Raw genomic sequence first — 19,681 nt, forward strand, 5'->3', positions numbered from 1 at the left:
TCAGTGTGTTCCTGCAGCCACAGCAGAGCAGAGATTCCCACCTGTGATCAGGTTTTGTACTATGCGATTTTAACAAACTGTTTCTGAATGTGCATTTTTAAGGTTTTCATCAATACATCTATTAAATGGTAAAACACTATGGAGCATGCGCTTCTGCTTTTTTAGATCCCATGGAACTTGGTTTATTCCACAGAAGCTGCTCAGACCCCAGGAATTATTTGGGCCAACTACCCTATATCCTTCTTTCAACTGACCTGGACTTTGTTGAAATAATCAATATCTCCTATTGCTATAGGAATACTATTGTTTGTACAGCTTTTTAGCGCTGATTGTCTGTCTGTCTCTCTCTCTCTCTCTCTCTCTCTCTCTCTCTCTCTCTCTCTATAAATATATATATATTGAGAGAGTGATAGATATTACATATAATAGATTTGATGTCTTTAGAAATTGAAAAACAACAAGGCCAAAAACATGAACACAAGCAACTTTTATCTAGGTTAACAACATTAAAAAGTTTTACTTTCCATTACACAAACAACAAGATCTCCTATATGTGTAGGATGCTATTCACTTTATTTCTCCACAGCTTCTATGAATAATTTATGAAAGTGCATGCACTATAATACGAAATGTACTGCTGCTGACAAAATAGGTGCAACTCAACACAATTCATATAACGTTTTACATATATCTGCTTGATATGTCTACTGATTATGTTTTAATTTAAGTAAATAAAAAGTCACAGTCTTCTGCCATATCGCACATACAGTATTAGAACTAAGAGGCAACTTACAGCCTGTTAAAGCTGCCTATGAAAAATATAACATATTGTGACTATTTTTGAATAGCTCTAACAATATTCCTGATGGTGCCTACCGCCAGCCCTAACAAAAGTAACATTAATTGAAATTTGTTTCTGTACTTCCCACCATTAGTATATAAGGCCAAAAAGTAACAAACATATATTTTATAAAGCAATCAATAAAAATGGTAGACAAGGAACTAAATAGTTTTTGAGTTTATATGTGTGTTGGACCACTTGCTCCTCATTGCTGGTTGTCTATACCAGTTCATTATAGACACACACCAAGGCGGTGAACCACCAATGTACAAGTACAGAACATTGTCTGAAACAATTTACATTCAATAAACACACTGTCCCTGCAAGCTCTTCTCTGCATCATACACTTTTGCTTTATGAAACTTCCTCTGCCCCCAAACTATCTATACATTTGATCTCTTTAGATGCTGGTCTGTTTTCAGGCCTTTTTTGACACAAAGAACTTATATTTAGAGGACTCGATTTCTAAGGGACTTCATCAGTTTGTCAACGGTTGAGCTTATCAAGGTTCCAATGGCGCAAGATAGAAACTGAGACGAAATACCCATTTGCTTCTTCATTTTACATTTGCAATTCCCTTCACAGTTAACATAATAATGACTGGGTTCTCAAATGTAATTGAAACATTAACAATTTTAGAATACTTTAATTGTGATGCAAATGATTTAATTAACAATACACAATCGGTATTATGTATTAAAGACTCCCAGATGTAAAAGGAGAGCACAACTGGAGCAATATAAAAATCCACAAAATGTATCAAAGCATAATATGTCAAAAGAGATAAGTACTGCACACCAGAAAACACAATCACAATGATGATACAATTACCGGTGCTACTGCGCTGGAACGAAAGCCTGCAGCAAATCCAAGGAATACGGTATGAAAAGCAACGCAAGGCACAAACGGGTTTGAGTTAATCTAATTTATTTAAAGCCAAAACCACAACGTTTCGACCCGTAGGTCTTTTTCAAGTGGCCTCTTGATCTCACTTGAAAAAAGACCTACGGGTCGAAACGTCGTGGTTTTGGCTTTAAATAAATTAGATTAACTCAAATCCGTGTGTGCCTTGCGTTGCTTTAAATACTGTATTTCCTATTGTATGTTATGGGACCTTTTTGTTTGATAAACCTGATACATTTAATTTGCTCCAGTTTTGCCAATGGGAGACTTTCATACATAACCTCCTAACTTTTTTCATCATCATTGTAATTCCCATGGGATCCCTTCAGTTGTGAGGCATCATTAGGCACCCTGACTGAGAAACCTTGTATTAGGAGGGGAAGAGATCATATAAAGACATCCAGCTGTCAGTAATGTCACAGTAGTTTGGAGTCATTGTCCCAGGGTAGATCACAGGCGCTCTATTTTCCGGACTCAGAAGTCCTATAGACTCCCCTTCTATGACATAAAAAGATGATTATTCTGAGTCACAATGGAAGTGTCCTTATTTACAATATTGGCGTCCAAGGTGCATTCCCAGCTCCAACCCTACTGCTTATAGGAGGAACACACAATCAAAATAAAATTAAGGTGTCCTATGAACAAGTAGACCCAAGGTCTGCATGCTAAATACATAGTAGAAAACAATATAAAACAAGGGTTAACAATGACCAGCACACAAGGATAGTAAACAGACAATTTAATAAAACAAAAACCTACATACCTTCTATTAACCATTTTTATAACTGTTGTACTAGGTTGTTTTCTAACCAAGAGGGTTCTTTACTAAGGTTTCCCAGCTGCGGGTTCCTTTTCTTTGAGGGATGCGGTCCTATTTTTTGTACTTGTTCTGCCCCAGTTTCGCAGTTGGGGGCATTAGTACTGTATATAACCCTCCATTATGTCACACAAAAAGGAGAATACAGAATGGTTCGAACAGTTATGTCAACTCTCACGGAGCTCCAGTGAGTGTAACCTATTTGGATTCAGTCATATTGATTTTTACCATCAGTAGTTTAAAAGACTTCAATGGAGTCTCACTGATAACTATGAGTACTTTTTCATTACAATGCCATTTCTGGTCTGGAATCCAAACCTAGCTAATTCAGGTCAAACACGTTGTCTAAACGCTATGATAAGATCCACACCTTTGGGGTATATATAATTTATAAAGGGAAAGTTCCTTGCCAAAAAGATCACCAATCTCTTTTGTTCAAACATGACTTGGAGGAACAAATATACTGACTTATTTCGCATAAAAAGCCAGTTAACATTTCAGTGTCAGAGGCGCAATCTATGTATTGTAGAGCAATGAGTTGCTACCCTTCTATCACTGGAGGAGTGTTGATACATCTTATGTACTTTATATGACTCACAGTGTTAAAAGTTTAGAAACTCACAACTGTAGACATAGTAAGTTGATTACCTCCTGTAGACAAACCACATATTTTCTTCAAGGTTTCCACTCCCTTTTTTGTAGATTATAAAAGATTATTGTTTTAATCATTTTAATTATTGGATTTAAGGTGTCCATAATACAGATTGTTCTAACAGTACTTAGGTGTTAACTTGCAGCTCGAATGGACGTGTTATTTCAGTAGCTAGTAGCTACAGACAATATGGATATTCAGTTTGACTTGGGCAGCAATGTGAACTTCATGTTTCATAAATGCATATGTATGTAGGCTTTTCCTACTTGTGTGCACAATCTGACAACGTTTCTTCAAACATTGGGGGCAAATTGATCTGGATTGACAATAAGACAAGTGACATCTGGGTTCACATTTATTTGAGTTGAATTATTTTTCTTCAATTACTGCACCATCGATAAATATCACACATATCTCAAAGTGATTTGACACGACCAATGCTATTGGCCACAAGAATAATACAACATACAGTAGAATACCACAGATTTTCCACAAGATGAACTGGAAGCCTGGAATGGGACATTTGGCCACAGCAGTTTTGCTGTAGATGGAACCTCAGCCGATCCGCCGCTGGAATCCCCGTCGCCAGCCGCTTCTTAGGTAAGTTTTATTGCTGTTTAGGGTCGGGGGTTAATTTAAGGGTTTTTAGTGGGTAGGGGACGGGGTTAATTTAAGTAGTTTTAGCAGGATGAGGTTAATTTAAGAGGTTTTAGTGGTATGGGGATGGGGTTAATTTAAGGGGTTTTAGTGGTATGGGGACGGGTTAATTTAAGGGGTTTTAGTGGTATGGGGACAGGGATAATTTAAGGTTTTTTTTTGTTAGGGTAGGGGGTTAATTTAAGGGGTTTTGGTGTAGGGGTAGGGTTTTTTAGGTAAGGCCTTAGGGTAGAGGGTTTTAGGCACTTACCCTTAGTGGCGAAGTGGCCACTGCAGCAGGCACCGGTGGCGGAGTGAATCATGGCGAAGCACCGGCGGCCATCTGGTCACAGCGAAACGGCCGAGACCAAATATCGTAGCCCGGTGGCAGAATGCCAGAATTTGCAATAGCCTAATTCCTATTACTTCTATGTTAGAAAATGGCTTTAGCCTCCCCCCCCCCCCCCAAAAAAAATAATTTAAAAAAATCCTTAACATTTCCACAAAGAGATTACTTCTTACCCACAAATCAGAGGCTTGCTGTGGTTTTTCATTACGCTGCAAAGGGAAATCCCAGAAACTCTCTAAAGTGCAAACTAAAATAGTTAGGATTTCGGACTAACGAGTTGTGATTCACATGGGTCAACTGTTTCTCCATATTGAACCAAAGGACCCCCTGGAGGTGGAGTTAGAGGGGGACTTTGGATGTTATCAGTGGCGCGCATGTGTAATAACATGTCATAATGAACACTCACTGCTGTTGTGAACCATAAATGCATGTTTTGACAGGGCCCAAGTTTGCAACTTTATTTAGCACGTGTTAAAAGAAAAGCGAGTTTACTCAAACGCTCTGCAAGTCTTTCAGGGAATGAATTAAGGTGAGATGCTCAGCAAGCCTGGCAAGGAAAGCGTTAAAGGAGGTTACTAAAAAGCAAGTGTACTGTATGGTTAAAGCCAGCGGTGCAGTGGTTGGGAGGGAGCAGCCTGTATGTGATGTTGATTATTTCCTCAATCCTGTCATCCTAAACACTTGAGAAGGAGCTTCAATTCAAAAGAACCATAGTTATTCGCCTGGGGGAGTTAGAGTTCCCCTTGGAAATCTGGGCACTTGGATTCATCCAAGTACCCTGTGGGAGGAGCTTCTGGGTGTAAGGTGTCAGTGTGGAGATGGGAAAAGGAAGAGCAGTCAGACTGAGTTGGAGCTGCAGAAAACCTGCTGACAATTGATTTGTGGTGAAGTAATGCTCTCTGTATACGCTAGCTCCTGCGTAATGTCCTTCCTTCATCAGGATAGTTTGTTATTTTAGTTTGTTTTCTGTTGTTTTTGCCCTCACTATAATAAATGTGCCAAGTGGCTGCTAAGAAAGCCCAGCTGTTGTGAAGTGCACACGCCAAACTCCAGGTCCCACCGGTCCCACGAGTAGACGCAAACAATTCTTAATGCGTTCATATGTATGAACATGACGCACACCGTACACAGACTAACAAAAAGCGGTCTAGGGTGAATTGCCGCAGCCAACTCGCTACAGCAACTCCTTCGCTGCCAACTCAATGCCGCCGATCAGCTGCCAAGGTCAGCTTGCCGCCATCTCACCGTAAAGGTAATCCCCTACTCTTATCCCAAAAATCCTTACCCTAACCCATTAACCCCTTACCCCAAAGCCCTAACCTTCACTCCTAATGCTAATTTTCACCCTAAAAACCATTAACCTCTTAACCTAAAAAGCTAAACCTTAACCATTTACCCCAAAAAACATAATTGGAGCCCTTACCCTAAAATCCCTAACCTTAACTCCTAACCCTAACCACCCAACCTTACCCCTACCCCTACCCCTAAAAAGCTTAACCCCTTACCCTAAACCCCCGAAAGTTAACCCCTTAATAACTTAGCAGCGAGACAGACATCGGCAAGTTGTTCCATCCCGAATAAAAAGTGCCCCAAAATGTAAGAATATGAGTAATCACATACCAACATATGCTGCTATTGATTGTAGGTGAGAAATTGATTTTTTTAATACAATCTTTCAATTCGTTTTCAAAAAAGCAATTATTTACACAGTCCCAATTTCCTCAGTGTTGTTTGCAATGCAATGTTCAAAAGTAAAAGAAACACGGAAATGAATCATAAAAACTACATGAGTGATGGTCTTCCAATGGTATCAAATAACTTTGCCCCTATAAATGTGATTGCATATGACATCACATAATATAATGTCAGATCTTAGGCTATAACAATTTCATTGACGTGTCCCGTTGTCCCAGAAAGGTCTGTCGGGACGCATAATTGTCCCATATATTTAGTGCCTTGACATGAAATACTTAAAATTGCTATAATGAAATCACTCATAAAAACGTAATAGATTTCTACTTGAGTGTAATAGTTACCTTTTCCGATAGATTTCCCCTTACTAGGTTATTAAAATAACAACGTTAGGACACTGCCTCGTCATCTCATGATACTGTAACCCCCACCCCTATAAGCGTTACTTTTTTCTCCCACCGCTACTTGTTACAGATGCAGCGACCGTTAATTCGAACACTTCACGTGTTGTGTACATTGGAATACACACGTCATGGCGCGGGATTTCTTCCAACCTTCCCGCCTTAAGACGCGAGTGCGGCGAGTGCTGAAAATGGCATTTTAGAGTTCTGGTTTTTAAACACCTTAAATTGACACAGTAGCACAGTACTGTGCACATTGCAATTCATTCTTTTCCTTGCACCCAAAGAAATAAAATCCATGAAATTCAACAAAGCAACCGCGATAAGCTGGGGGGGAGGGGCCGCGTTCATGCTGCGTGGGGTACAGCAGTGCACACAAAATCGGCGCCGTGATTTGTTCGGATAACGGCCGCTGCAGCTGCAGTTCTGTGCACGGGTTTCCCCATCCGGCCAAGAGCAGAAATGATAAAAACCCAAAAATATAGCGGCCAAGTGGGAGATACCATTGAGCTTGAAGCATTTTGCAAATCGTTCATTTTAGCGTCACACTTTCATACTGGATTTCAGAGTCCCGTATTAAAAAAACGTAAATGTGACAAACCTAGGTTTAAATCTCCCTCAGGTGAAACAAAATGGCTGCCAAATCTCAGACCAATAGGAAGCTACATCTTCATCTGGCCATTTACATACCCTTTAAAAACCAGGAAGTAATATGGGTAACTTCACCAGAACGTATCTATCAAACTGAAGGGTCCCCAGAGCTGAAACGAATGGGGTTATTGTAGATTAGTGAGGGTGGATTGCTCCTTTAACAGTTTGACAGATATCAGATTCCATAGCCGTGCGACATGGTTTTTAATTGAATGATAAAACACTAGGAGGCAGGGTTATGGTCTGGAGACATATCTACACATTTCCACATTTTTATTCCCCGGCCATAGCATCTCTTCATGTTCCCCTAAACCATCAATCACCCTGATATGGGATTCTCTCTTTCTTTCTTCAGTTTCCTTCTCCGTTCTATTGCATTACTGTACATTTTATGCAATACATGGAGATTAAGGTTATAGTAAGATTGCCACACGGCCCTATAATTAAGGAACAGCTTTGGACAGCGCTGTGTCTTGCACATGGATGAGATATTTTTACATTTGCAGTGACTGAGGCTTCTCTTTTCATGTGAAGGATGTTGCAGGACAGCATTAGCCAGTTCAGGCTTTTAAATCTTGTTGCCCAATGTATGAAACAACACTGTTTAAGTTGTTTCTCTAGTCTGGGCCCATTCCATGGTTATAATAGTGAATGACCAATATATGTCTCTGAACCACCACTTATGGTCTATGACTGTACATTTACATTGTACTTGATTTTGTAACATATGCATGTATATATATATCACACATTTATTATATATATAAAAGTCAAAATCTGTTTGTTTGTGGGTTTGTTTGTGCACGCTCTCATTGGCTCTCGTGCTCTCCCATTGGCTGACTGCGGGGTGGGCCTTGGCTCTCATTGACGGGGCGGACCATGGCTCTGAGTGAGTGCGCTGCCGCCAAGCAACCAGACCCCCCCTGACCCACCGCAGACCAACCCGCCCCTGCAGTGAGCCGCTAACCAACACTCCCCTCCACCCCCGCAGAGCGCCGCCGCCGAGCAACCCCCCCCCCCCACTTCAAACCGCCACCGGTAAGCAACTCCCCCACCTGCACCCACACCCGCAGTGAGCCGCCGCTGAGACACCCTCCTGCCTGCCCCCCCATTGATCCGCTGCTACCGAACAACCCTCCCACCCACCCCCCAGTGAGCCGCCCCTGCCGACCAACCCTCCCCAACAGTGAGCCACCGAGCAACCCTCCCGCCCACCGGAGGAGAGATTGAGGGGTGCTCCAAGGGACTCAGGGGGGACTGGAGCTGTCACCGGGGGGGAAAGGGGGCCCATTCATGTGAAGGGGGGGGGGCGGATTCATGTGAACAGGGGAGAAAGAGAGTATGTCTCATCTCTCTCCATCCCTCTTTCCCCTGTAGTGTCTCCTTATTTTTCCTAGATGTTTATGAGAGAGAGAAAAGAGAGAGAGAGCGAGAGAGAGAGAGAGAAAAGAGGGAGAGAGAGAGAGAAGAGAGAAACGGAGAGAGAGAGAGAGAGAGAGAGAGAGAGAAAAGAGGGAGAGAGAGAGAGAAGAGAGAAACGGAGAGAGAGAGAGAAAAAGAGGGGGAGCGGAGAGAGAGAGGGGGAGCAGAGAGAGAGAGGGGGAACAGAGAGAGAGGGGGTAGCAGGAAAATTACATCCAGGGCAACGCCGGGTATATCAGCTAGTAAATTATATAATGATAGCAAATCCTCCTTTACTAAAACCTACATCATATTTTCTATTTCATCACACATTTTATTTATCTATATTCATCGTTTTAAATCCTTCTGGCTTCCCTAGATCACATTACACGTTTTATTGCATGTTTCAGTAGAGCATATCCCCTTGCATGCACCCATGGTATAATACCAGGCTATCGTGTGCCTAGTGGGGAGTGTGGAATTCCTGTAGGTCAGACAAGTCAGAAGATAATGGAATTACACTAAATCAATCTGTGTTAATAAGATCTGACCCATAAATTATGTTAAAAAGCCTTGGGAAAGGAAAATAACAGGTTTCCTTGTAACGCTGCTATCCCTCACTATAATATGCCTCGATATATTTCTCTGCTCCTATCTCCCTGTATTTCAGTTCCAATACAACAATACACCACTATCTCTGCTGCACAGCACTGCTGTTTCTCACTCTCCTCTATACACTGCGCACAGCGACCAGTTTGTCAGCCCTCCTCTCACTCACTGCGTGATGCACGGGCTGTGTCACACTCTTCTGGTTATATCATGCACGACTCTTTCTTTTTGCTGTGAAAGACAATTTCACATTGTAACTGTAGAAGCCTTTTTACCGAATTACCTTACATTTGGGAATTGATGACGCTGAAGTAGTGCCTGTAACACCAAGAAAGAAATACTAGACATGAGAAGGGAATGAGAAGAGAAGGGAATGAGAAGAGAAGGGAATGAGAAGAGAAGGGAAGGAGAAGGGAAGGAGAAGGGAATGAGAAGAGAAGGGAAGGAGAAGGGAAGGGAATGAGAAGGGAATGCGAAGGGAAGGGAATGCGAAGGGAAGGGAATGCGAAGGGAAGGGAATGAGAAGAGAAGGGAAGGAGAAGGGAAGGAGAAGGGAATGAGAAGAGAAGGGAAGGAGAAGGGAAGGGAATGAGAAGGGAATGCGAAGGGAAGGGAATGCGAAGGGAAGGGAATGAGAAGAGAAGGGAAGGGAATGAGAAGAGAAGGGAATGAGAAGGGAAGGAATGAGAAGGGAAGGGAATGAGAAGAGAAGGGAATGAGAAGGGGAGGGAATGAGAAGGGAAGGAATGATAAGAGAAGCGAATAAGAAGGGAAGGAATGAGAAGGGAAGGGAATGAGAAGAGAAGCGAATAAGAAGGGAAGGGAATGAGAAGAGAAGCGAATAAGAAGGGAAGGGAATGAGAAGGGAAGGGAATGAGAAGAGAAGGGAATGAGAAGGGAAGGGAATGAGAAGGGAAGGGAATGAGAAGAGAAGGGAATGAGAAGGGAAGGAATGAGAACGGAAGGGAATGAGAAGTGAAGCGAATAAGAAGGGAAGGGAATGAGAAGGGAAGGGAATGAGAAGAGAAGGGAATGAGAAGGGAAGGGAATGAGAAGGGAAGGGAATGAGAAGAGAAGGGAAGGGAATGAGAAGAGAAGGAATGAGAAGGGAATGAGAAGAGAAGGGAATGAGAAGGGAAGGGAATGAGAAGAGAAGGGAATGAGAAGGGAATGAGAAGGGAAGGAATGAGAAGAGAAGGGAATGAGAAGGGAAGGGAATGAGAAGGGAAGGGAATGAGAAGGGAAGGGAATGAGAAGAGAAGGGAATGAGAAGAGAAGGGAATGACAAGGGAAGGGAATGACAAGGGAAGGGAATGAGAAGAGAAGGGAATGACAAGGGAAGGGAATGACAAGGGAAGGGAATGACAAGGGAAGGGAATGAGAAGGGCCACTAGCAGTGACAGTGAGATCTGTGTAGATAAAAAGAAAAGACATGATAAGAAAGCCAGAGAGCATCTGATTCTATTCTTTGACAGCATCAATGTTGAGGTATGTTAATGTTGCATCCTAAGCAAATGTGGCTCATTTACATACTTGAGCAATAAGCTCTTCTGCAAAATAAATTGTCAAATGTGTTACAGCTAAGGTCTGCTTACTATCAACCACAATGTATTTGTTTCGCCTTCCAGTCCAGTTAAGAGCAGTAGAGCAGAAAGGTAGAGGGGAGGGAGCTGCTTTTTGGTGTCTAAGCAAAGTAGACTCCATGTCTGTATCCAGACCCCAGCCTGTCATTTGAGTATTCCTGTGTTACAATCATAAAGTGACCAGATGGTATTGTAAGGCATACAGAAGGTTTAAGCCATCAACTGATCAATACCGCAGTGTGAAAATGGCCCACGTTTATCAACTCAAACCTACATCTATCACAGAATTACTGAGCACCTCATACGGCGATAGCAGTTTGGGGCGAGTACAAGAGTTCAATGACCATAGACATTATTATATCATAATGGAAAACACAGGACAAAGATTGATCAGATACCTTTCCACACACTAACATACAATGTGAACCATCCAAGTGCATTTGATTCCATTCGTCCTCTCCAGTCTCCACTTCATTCCTCTGCTTTTTGTTTCAGAGGGTTTAATGCCAGACGTGCTTAAAGAGTTAGCATTATTATGAATCCTGCTACATAAAACTTGCCTCCTCCTGCTTTATTTCCAGATCACTGGAAAACAACCTACAATATTCTCTGCCGCTGAGCTTCAATGCAGCGGAGACCTGCAATGTTGTGAAAGTTCGGAAGCATCTATTACTTTAACATCTAGGCATGATTCCCATGTTGGTGCATTTAAAAGGTATCTTTAGCCCGCAATGAACCTGCATCTGCATTCTGGAAATAAGGACATATCGGAGGCTTAGGACTGCATAGCTATACCTCAGTGATGCTTTATAATACAGCATGTTTATTTTCTACAGATCACTGCATCTACCTAGAGCTGCAAATCCACTGTAGATACATGTACCCATATATATCAGTATACCAGCGTACAGAGAATATACACCCTGTGCTACGACTATCACGTTATACTAATACTGTATATACTGTACGTATATCCTGATACTGAAACCGAGGCCTGTTTCGCAGCTGAGATACAGTATGTTCGTGCTCTGATCTTTAAATGATCCCCTAATTACCACAATATTACTATTAGTAGCAGTCTACAGTAAGGAATACCTTGCAATCATTTTTAATAGCACACCGTTCTTCTGTGAGCACCTTCAATTATCATCCTAATGTATACACACTGTAGTCAAACATCATACACAAGGTCATACACACTGTAGTCAAACATCTAAATAATCTTGTTTATTTTCTGAATAGCAGCGGAGTTAGTCTTACTAGTACAGTAGGTGCACATCAGTCTCATAAAATAAAGTAACACGGAATATACCCAACGCAAAGATGGCCACAGTAATATTGTTCACAGAAGTAAGGTTATGGAGTAAATATATAAGTATTAGTAGAAAGGTATGTTGCCCTACAAGTGTAACTAAAAGGTAATTTACAGTTTTGCATGGATTATGCAACTGTGGGGGTCTCCATTTTAGGGCAAACGTGGTGCAATTCATAGGCAAAAAAAGATCTGCACCATAAATATCAAAGGGAAAAAAACCCTGTTGATTTCAATGGGACTTTGTTCTTTAATACTGTACATAAGATGCAATTATTTTGCCCAGCATGCGTCTTAAAACACAGACCCAAATGTATAAAGCACTTGATTTGGGAAGAGTCTATTGGAGGTGTTTTAGAGGAGCTCTGAAACACACAAAATTATTCTGAAATGTGTCAACTGTTGCATTTCTGCCTGTCATTTTTCTCTCATCACAGATCTCTGCCAAGAGGCTTAAACCTCCCTGACTAACAACCTTCATTTAATGTACTAAAGTAGATTAACAAGCATCTTACGTTTGATGAAGCATCAAACAGACGATAAAGAATGGATGTGTGTCACACCACATTTTTCTTTACATTGATGCAACAACCAAACTGATTTATGATGTCTAATCCATTTTGATTGTTATTGTTATATCATTCTTATAATGGTCCGTCTAAACCAAAATGTTGACCCTTTTAATCTATTCACTGCATAGAAAGTAAGATGATGACATATGTAAGTGGAAATAAAATGCAGACATGTTTGGATTTCTGCTTTTGTGTTGAATACTGGCACACTCTGTTCAGCTTTCATGATAATCCAAGAGGCACAACTGAATGTAATTAAACTCAAAGCGTTTTTCTTTTTATATATATATATATATATATATATATATATATATATATATATATATATAAAGAAAAAAAACTTTGAATTTATGTGTACGTATATATATACACACACACACCAGCAATAAGGACAACACTGCAGTAAATAAAACAATAGTGTGTGTGTGTATATATATATATATACACACACACACACACACACACACACACACACACACACACACACACACACACACACACACACACACACACACACACTTTATTGTTTTATTTACTGCAGCGTTGTCCTTATTGCTCAGTGCCCTGTGATCCCCATTGCTCTTTTATTATTTAGGTCATCTTATCCTTTACATACGTACAGTATAAAAGAACTGCTACTTTGTCCTAAATGTATCAACATACATTTGTCACATTAAACCCTCCCTTCCTGCTAATACCCACGTACCAAGAAAATCATATACAGTGTACACGTATTGTGCGGCGCAGATCTAACATAACGTGTGTGTTACATAACTGGACATCACACGCTCTGCATACCTATTCCAAATCATTACAATCAACAGCAACAGACCTCACACAGGGCCCTGCGCACCAACCCAGTGCAGCCATTCGGTCACTCTACATTTAACACACCATTGCAGGCAACTGATAGAGGAATCAAAGGAGATACTGTATGCTTGATGTTTTCCACATCACTCTATTCCTAGAAGTAACACTTTCAGCATGCCCCATATCACCAGGTATTACTAGTTCTAATGCTACATATGGTATTTGACTAATATATTAGAAATGATCACTGGCATTTCCAAACACAGCTACCAGAGTAGATATAAAGATTAATTAAACTGCAATACTGCAGATCAGAGCACCATCTCACTGAGGCCCAAATCCACAAAAGTTTTCTAAGCTTTAGCTCCCATTTAAATGAATGGGAGTAAAGGTGTGCTAAAATGTGGCATCCGTATGTGAATCTGGGCCAGATGCTCTAATTGCAATTGCAGTTTAATGAATAACCGCCATAGCATCCCATATCATCCTAATAGAGTCCTGATTACCCCTAATACTATTGTCTCAGCATATGTTGAATTCATGCACAATCCTACCCTTCTCTCTTAGCATACAGAGAACTGACCACTATCCTACTACTTCCACTGAATACCTGTACCACAATATGTCACTAAACCTGCATGGAGAGATTTAACAACCTATGATACCACTACTGTATCTCAGTAAAGTCAGTCCTGATAGCTGATACAGCCCAGTATACCACTGCCCTAGAATATAGAGATCTTTACCCCTATCCTACAGTACAACTATTCCAACTTCATCCGGTTCCTCATATTGCTACTACTCCAGTAAAGACTTTACACACTATTCCTACTACTTCTTTGATACACAAGATCATATCCTATACCTAACCCAACATACTAGAACCCCCTGAACTTGAACTCCCTGCCTACTGCCCTCAGTAGTCAAGAGCAGATTCCCACCTAACCCCTCTCCATCTTACCATATCATCTTACCCCTTCCAAAACACACAGAAAGCTCAGTCCATCCGGCCACTCACACAATGTAGAGATGTAACACCTTATACCCCTCTTTGCCAGCACAAAAGACAGCCCGGCTTCACTTTTCTAATATGTAGACTGAAGAATCACCCTATCCCTCCCTCAGCAGACAGAGAGGACCCCAATGCTACCCTTTCTAAATATAATAGTGGGCTGGTTCCCTGTGCTGCATATTCCCCATCAATAGATGAGGTGACATGTCAACCAAATTCTTGGTGCAGAGACTACATATCCCACAATGACACCTCTCCTAGTATAGAAGTACAGCCGCTCAACCCAACCCACCACACAGAGGGACATGACTTCCAAACTCTACCCTATCACAGAGACCCAATGCCAAATTCTGACTCTTCTCAAGGTCAGACACAGATCGGACACTCCAACACTTCTCTCCCCCTGTGAGCTGACACCCTCCTCTGAGCCTTTCCCCTTACAGACCTGACACTTTCTTGAGTCTCAGATCACCTGAACAAGTCCAGGCTACACCTGCTTTCCAAATAAGCTTTGGTGGGTTAAAACCCCCCAGAAACAAACGGAAGTAAAGATTTCCTTGGCTGCTGCAAGAATTACTTTAGCCAGATCAAGCTGTTAAATACCCCAACCCAATTTTAAACTGTGAGCTGACTCGACCTGTTCCAATGATCACAAACCAGGAGGCCACGTTATAGCACATTGTGGCCCCTCCTCCAAGGACCTCGCACCCCCTCCCACACCCCACCGCACATAGACATGGCGCACACATCATCTCAAACATGCTAAGAAGAGGGAATCAAAAACAGACTGTGATGCACATAGTGACATTTAGGGGCGAGGGGCAATGGGGGACACATTAGTAAAGATGACATTCTCTTATGGGGACTAAAGAAAGAGTATTTGTAACAGAAAACTGCACTAAGCTGCAAAACAATGAATGACATATGCCACAGTTACTATGTATGTATGTATGTATGTATGTATGTATGTATGTATGTATGTATGTATATCTTTATTCCTATAGCGACCACAGTGTACTCAGCGCTTTACAAAGAGACCATACAATACAGGGAATTATTATTCAATAAGTACAATTAGTGCAACAGTCAGACAATAGGAAAGGAAATCCCTGCCCAGGAGAGCTTACAATCTGTGCGGCGGCTCTGCATTTTCTGCTCTGTTTTGAAGCCCAGAGCTGCTTCCCACCATGCCTGGGTAACAGTCAGGTAATAACAAAGTGTACAAAGTTGTGCGGGAGGCACAATGTCTTCATCAGCTTCCTCAAAGGAGAGTGTGTTGCAAGTGAAGAGAGAGAGAGAGAGAGTGTGAGGAGAAGATGGACATATAGACCTTACACATAAATATATTTATGATCAGAAACCACAATGGCAATTGCATAGAGACACAGTGGTGGAAGGGAAGGTCTGAGACGGATAAGGGGGGACTGCTAATGGTCAGAATGGTACATACTATACCTCATTGTGGAAATAGGAGCTGCCTCACTCCCTGCGCTGAGCTGTGGTTCCCATTCATTCTTTAATCCTGCTCTGGGAACAGAGAGCAATTCACATATCTGCTCAGTGCATCCTTTGTGTGTTACTGCAGCACTATCAAGAGCTGCTTACAGCCCCAAGGATCCCAGATCTCAGAGCAAAAAAAAACAAAAAAAACCCAGGGATCTCCAATCACAGATCACAGGATCTCAGGCTCGCAGATCACAGGATCTCAGGCTCGCAGATGCTGCAGGAGGCTCAGCAGACAGGGGGGGCTGGAGGTTTCCTGCTCCCGCATCCTTGCCCAGTCACACCTGCCTGTTATCTGGTGCACGCACCAGCCCTATCCTTGCTGTCCCCGAGAAGCTGGGATCTCCTCCCATGCACGGAGAGGACACGATGCCCAGCTACAGGCACAGCTCGCAGGGGGGAGCTGCACAGCTCCCGGTCTGTACCAATCCCGCAGCACCGGAGGGGGAGGGCAGGAGATGGTACACGCGGAGCTGCCTCTCGGCACCCAAATGCTTTTAATTTATACAGTAGAGATAAGGTGCAAAAGCAGCACACATCCGTTCTTCCTGGCAGCAAAGTCTGCCAGTGACGAGCAGTGCTCTGGAGCAGTCCTCATTTCTGCGGCCGTCCCACTGATTTGCATTCCTACAAAATATCTGGGATACGACAAGTCAATTATGCACTAACTGTCTGTCTGGGGTATATGTATCAAGGCAAAACGGGAGCAATTATGGTGCAAAGAAACAGCCATATGTATTCAAGCAAAAAATCCAATTGAAGTGAAGGATTTGTTTTTATATACACACAGTATGGTGCAGTTGTTTTGTCTCAGAACTGCTCCACTTTTGCCTTAATACATATTCTCCTTAGTCATTTGAGTCTTCTCAATTGTAAGCTCCTGGGGGCAGCTTGCCTTGTGTGTACTATTTTATTTTTGTACAGAGCTGCAGAAAATGTGGGCACCATACAAATAAAAAAATAATAACAGAGGTTCCCATACTGTATTTATTTACAGAGGTCCCCCTAGTTACAAAACATATGAAGCTTGTGTCTACAGGCAGTCCTCGGTTATCCGACACAATGCGTTACTCAAAATGGCGTTGGATAGCGAAACGTTGTAAAGCGAAACACGTTTTCCCATAGGAACACTGTTTAAATGAAAGGTTCCGTTCCTGAAGGCATTTTTAATGCTAAAATACACCAAATATTTTACGCAGGCAATGAGATATGCAGCACACACAAATTATATAGTGTATATACTGTATTATATATATATATATATATATATATATATATATATATATATATATATATAATCTAACATAATAAATAATATATATATACATACGCTGTTACGACACTTTGCAACGTTGTTTATGTGTGTGTATATATATATATACATATATATATATATACATAAAACAACGCTGCAAAGCGTCATAAGAGCGTTGGATAAGCCGTTTTGGCGTTGTAAAAATGAACATAGGTATGCATTGCATAGCGTTGGATAAGCCATTCGTTGTAAAGGGAAGCGTTGTAAAACGAGGACTGGCTGTATTCAGCTCTTTCCATGGCAGGTGGGCCTGTAAGGCTGTGAAAGCTTCTGTAGTGATACAGCATAAAACCAGGACTGAGCCTGTTAAGTGACAGACAAGTCCCCTGCAGTGAAACAGGGTCATTAGACATGAATGGGTGACACTTTCAGTATGAGAGTGGCAAGTATGACTTAAACCGATTTAACCCTTTAAGCGCCTTAGTTACCTGCAAACAATAGAGTCCTGGGATGCCGACAGCTTTCCCTGGGCCCAAAACTAGAGTTTCCACCTGGACCTCCATGTCGGTGGCCTGCAAGCCCTCCCTCTCTTCTCCCTATACTTTCCCCTCACTCCCCCCCCTCTCTCTCACACACTCGCTTTCTCACTCCCCTTCATTTTCTTACTCCTTTATTTATCTCCCCCTTTACACTCACACTCCTTCTCTCTCGGTTCCCCTCTCTCCCTCTGTATTTGTACCCTCTCTCTCCTCACTCTACCACTCCCACCATGTTTCTCTCTCTCTGACCCTCATGTATCTCTCCCTGCTCCCACATGTATGTCTCTCATCTCTCTCCATCCATCCCTCTTCCCCCTGCAGTGTCTCCTTATTTTTCCTATTTGTATATGAGAAAGAAAAGAGAGAGAGGAGAGAGAGAGAGAGAGAGAGAGAGAGAGAGAGAGAGAGAGAGAGAGAGAGAGAGAGAGAGAGAGAGAGAGAGAGAGAGAGAGAGAAAAGAGAGAGAGAAAAGAGAGAGAGAAAAGAGAGAGAGAGAAAAGAGAGAGAGAGAGAAGAGATAGAAGAGAGAGAGAGAGAGAAAAGAGAGAGAAAAGAGAGAGAGGAGAGATAGAGAAGAGAGAGGAGAGATAGAGAAAAGAGAGAGAGAGAGAAAAGAGAGAGAGAAGAGAGAGAGAGAAGAGAGAGAGAGAGAGAAAAGTGAGAGAGAGAGAGAAAAGAGAGAGAGAGAAAAGAGAGAGAGAAAAGAGAGAGAAGAGAGAGAGAGAAGAGAGAGAGAGAGAGAGAGAGAGAGAGAGAGAGAGAGAGAGATAGAGATAGAGATAGATAGAGAGAGAGAGAGAGAGATCTTTTGGGGGCCACAGAATCAGAGGACCACACACAATACTTATGACAATATTATAGCAAGGATAAAAGGATAAATTGTCCCCCAGTGTCTCTTACTCTGTCCCGGTGGCCAGATGCTAAGTAATGGGCCACTGTTGGTGCCGGCACAGCATTGGAGCTCATGTAGGTGTTAATAGGTGCAGGTCTGGTACTTTGCAAAGAAAAGTGGCAGATGTGTATGATGAAAAGGATACTGAAGTGTTATAGTGCTGATCGCTGGGATGTGACTGGGCTCTGCAACTGCGCTGCATCTCTCGCCAGGCTCCTCAGGACGTGCCTCTCCTCTCTGTCTCTCAGCAGGTCTCCACTCGTTCATGTGCTCCTCTCTGGCTATATCTTTCTCTTAACACGTTCTTCCATGGCGTCATCTTCCTTGGACATTCTATCATCTTAGTCCTTTCCTTGGTTTCTAATTGTTGGCCGAAGAGCATGCCCATTATTAAACATGTGTGTTCTTAGGGGTCTTACACTCCTCTCTAAGAATTTTACCTTAGTGGGGAGGCCTCCGGCCATGAAGTGTCCCATGTTGGAGGGAAGCTGGGCCGATGCGGCCAGGTGTGTAAGTTATGCCTGACTTCCAGCATCAGCTGGCCAGATACACCTGTTAGGGGGGTTAGCAAGAGAGAGCCCAGCAGCTCAGGAGAGCTATGGCCCTCCGGCACACTGCTCCCTGTCTGAAGCCCTGAAGGAGTCTATAATGATCTTTGTTGTAAGAACCATTTTAAGGGGTTACTGCTATTGTGCCTAATTTAACCCCTTTAGTAGTATTACGATTAATACACTCTTCTGCTTTTTTGTAGGTTTTCTGCCCAAATGCCGGAGTACTTGAATTATGACATGCACCCCTCAAAGTGGGAGCGTTTAGGAAAGCAGGAAGCACCAAAGGGCAGAGTTACAGTAAAACTCATTCCTAATGTACACAGCTTTACAGAAATGTGGCTATTAACACCTTAAGTGCCATAATGATGTACAGTGTGTCAATAAAAGTGCCACCCCAGGAGCCCTTAGGACATACACCATACGCTATTACCCCTTTCTCATGTTTAGGGTCTGTACAAACATCCGGCCCGACGGCCTGAACTGAAAGAGCATGAAGTGATTGCTCCAAAGAGCGGCCCTGTGATGCAGAGGTGCCGGAGGGTTCGTTGTCACAGGGGCTTGGAATGTTGAACGCAGCAATCATCATGGCACTGAAATGGTTAATAAAGCAGCAATCATCATGGCACTGAAATGGTTAATAAAGCAGCAATCATCATGGCACTGAAATGGTTAATAAAGCAGCAATCAGCTCGACTTAGCA

The 19,681-nt window shown here is 42.3% G+C and overlaps 1 protein-coding gene across 4 annotated transcripts in view; it reads right to left on the minus strand.

The window, feature by feature from the left end:
- The window catches only part of B3GAT1 (beta-1,3-glucuronyltransferase 1), a 28,433-nt gene extending 12,099 nt beyond the window's left edge, over positions 1–16,334 (minus strand). For 2 of the 4 annotated variants that reach the window (XM_075603382.1, XM_075603384.1), the window contains exon 1: positions 15,697–16,334. Coding sequence is in view for 2 of the 4 variants with exons in the window: in XM_075603383.1 (XP_075459498.1) it covers positions 14,534–14,548 (15 nt within the window). In the remaining 2 variants the exon portion in view is untranslated. Of the gene's footprint in view, positions 1–14,533; positions 14,920–15,696 lie in introns of those variants that run through there. The other 2 variants (XM_075603383.1, XM_075603381.1) reach the window with 2 other exon arrangements.
- Positions 16,335–19,681: the final 3,347 nt, after the last annotated feature.

Source organism: Ascaphus truei, chromosome 6, assembly GCF_040206685.1.
Source record: "Ascaphus truei isolate aAscTru1 chromosome 6, aAscTru1.hap1, whole genome shotgun sequence".
Taxonomy (NCBI): domain Eukaryota; kingdom Metazoa; phylum Chordata; class Amphibia; order Anura; family Ascaphidae; genus Ascaphus; species Ascaphus truei.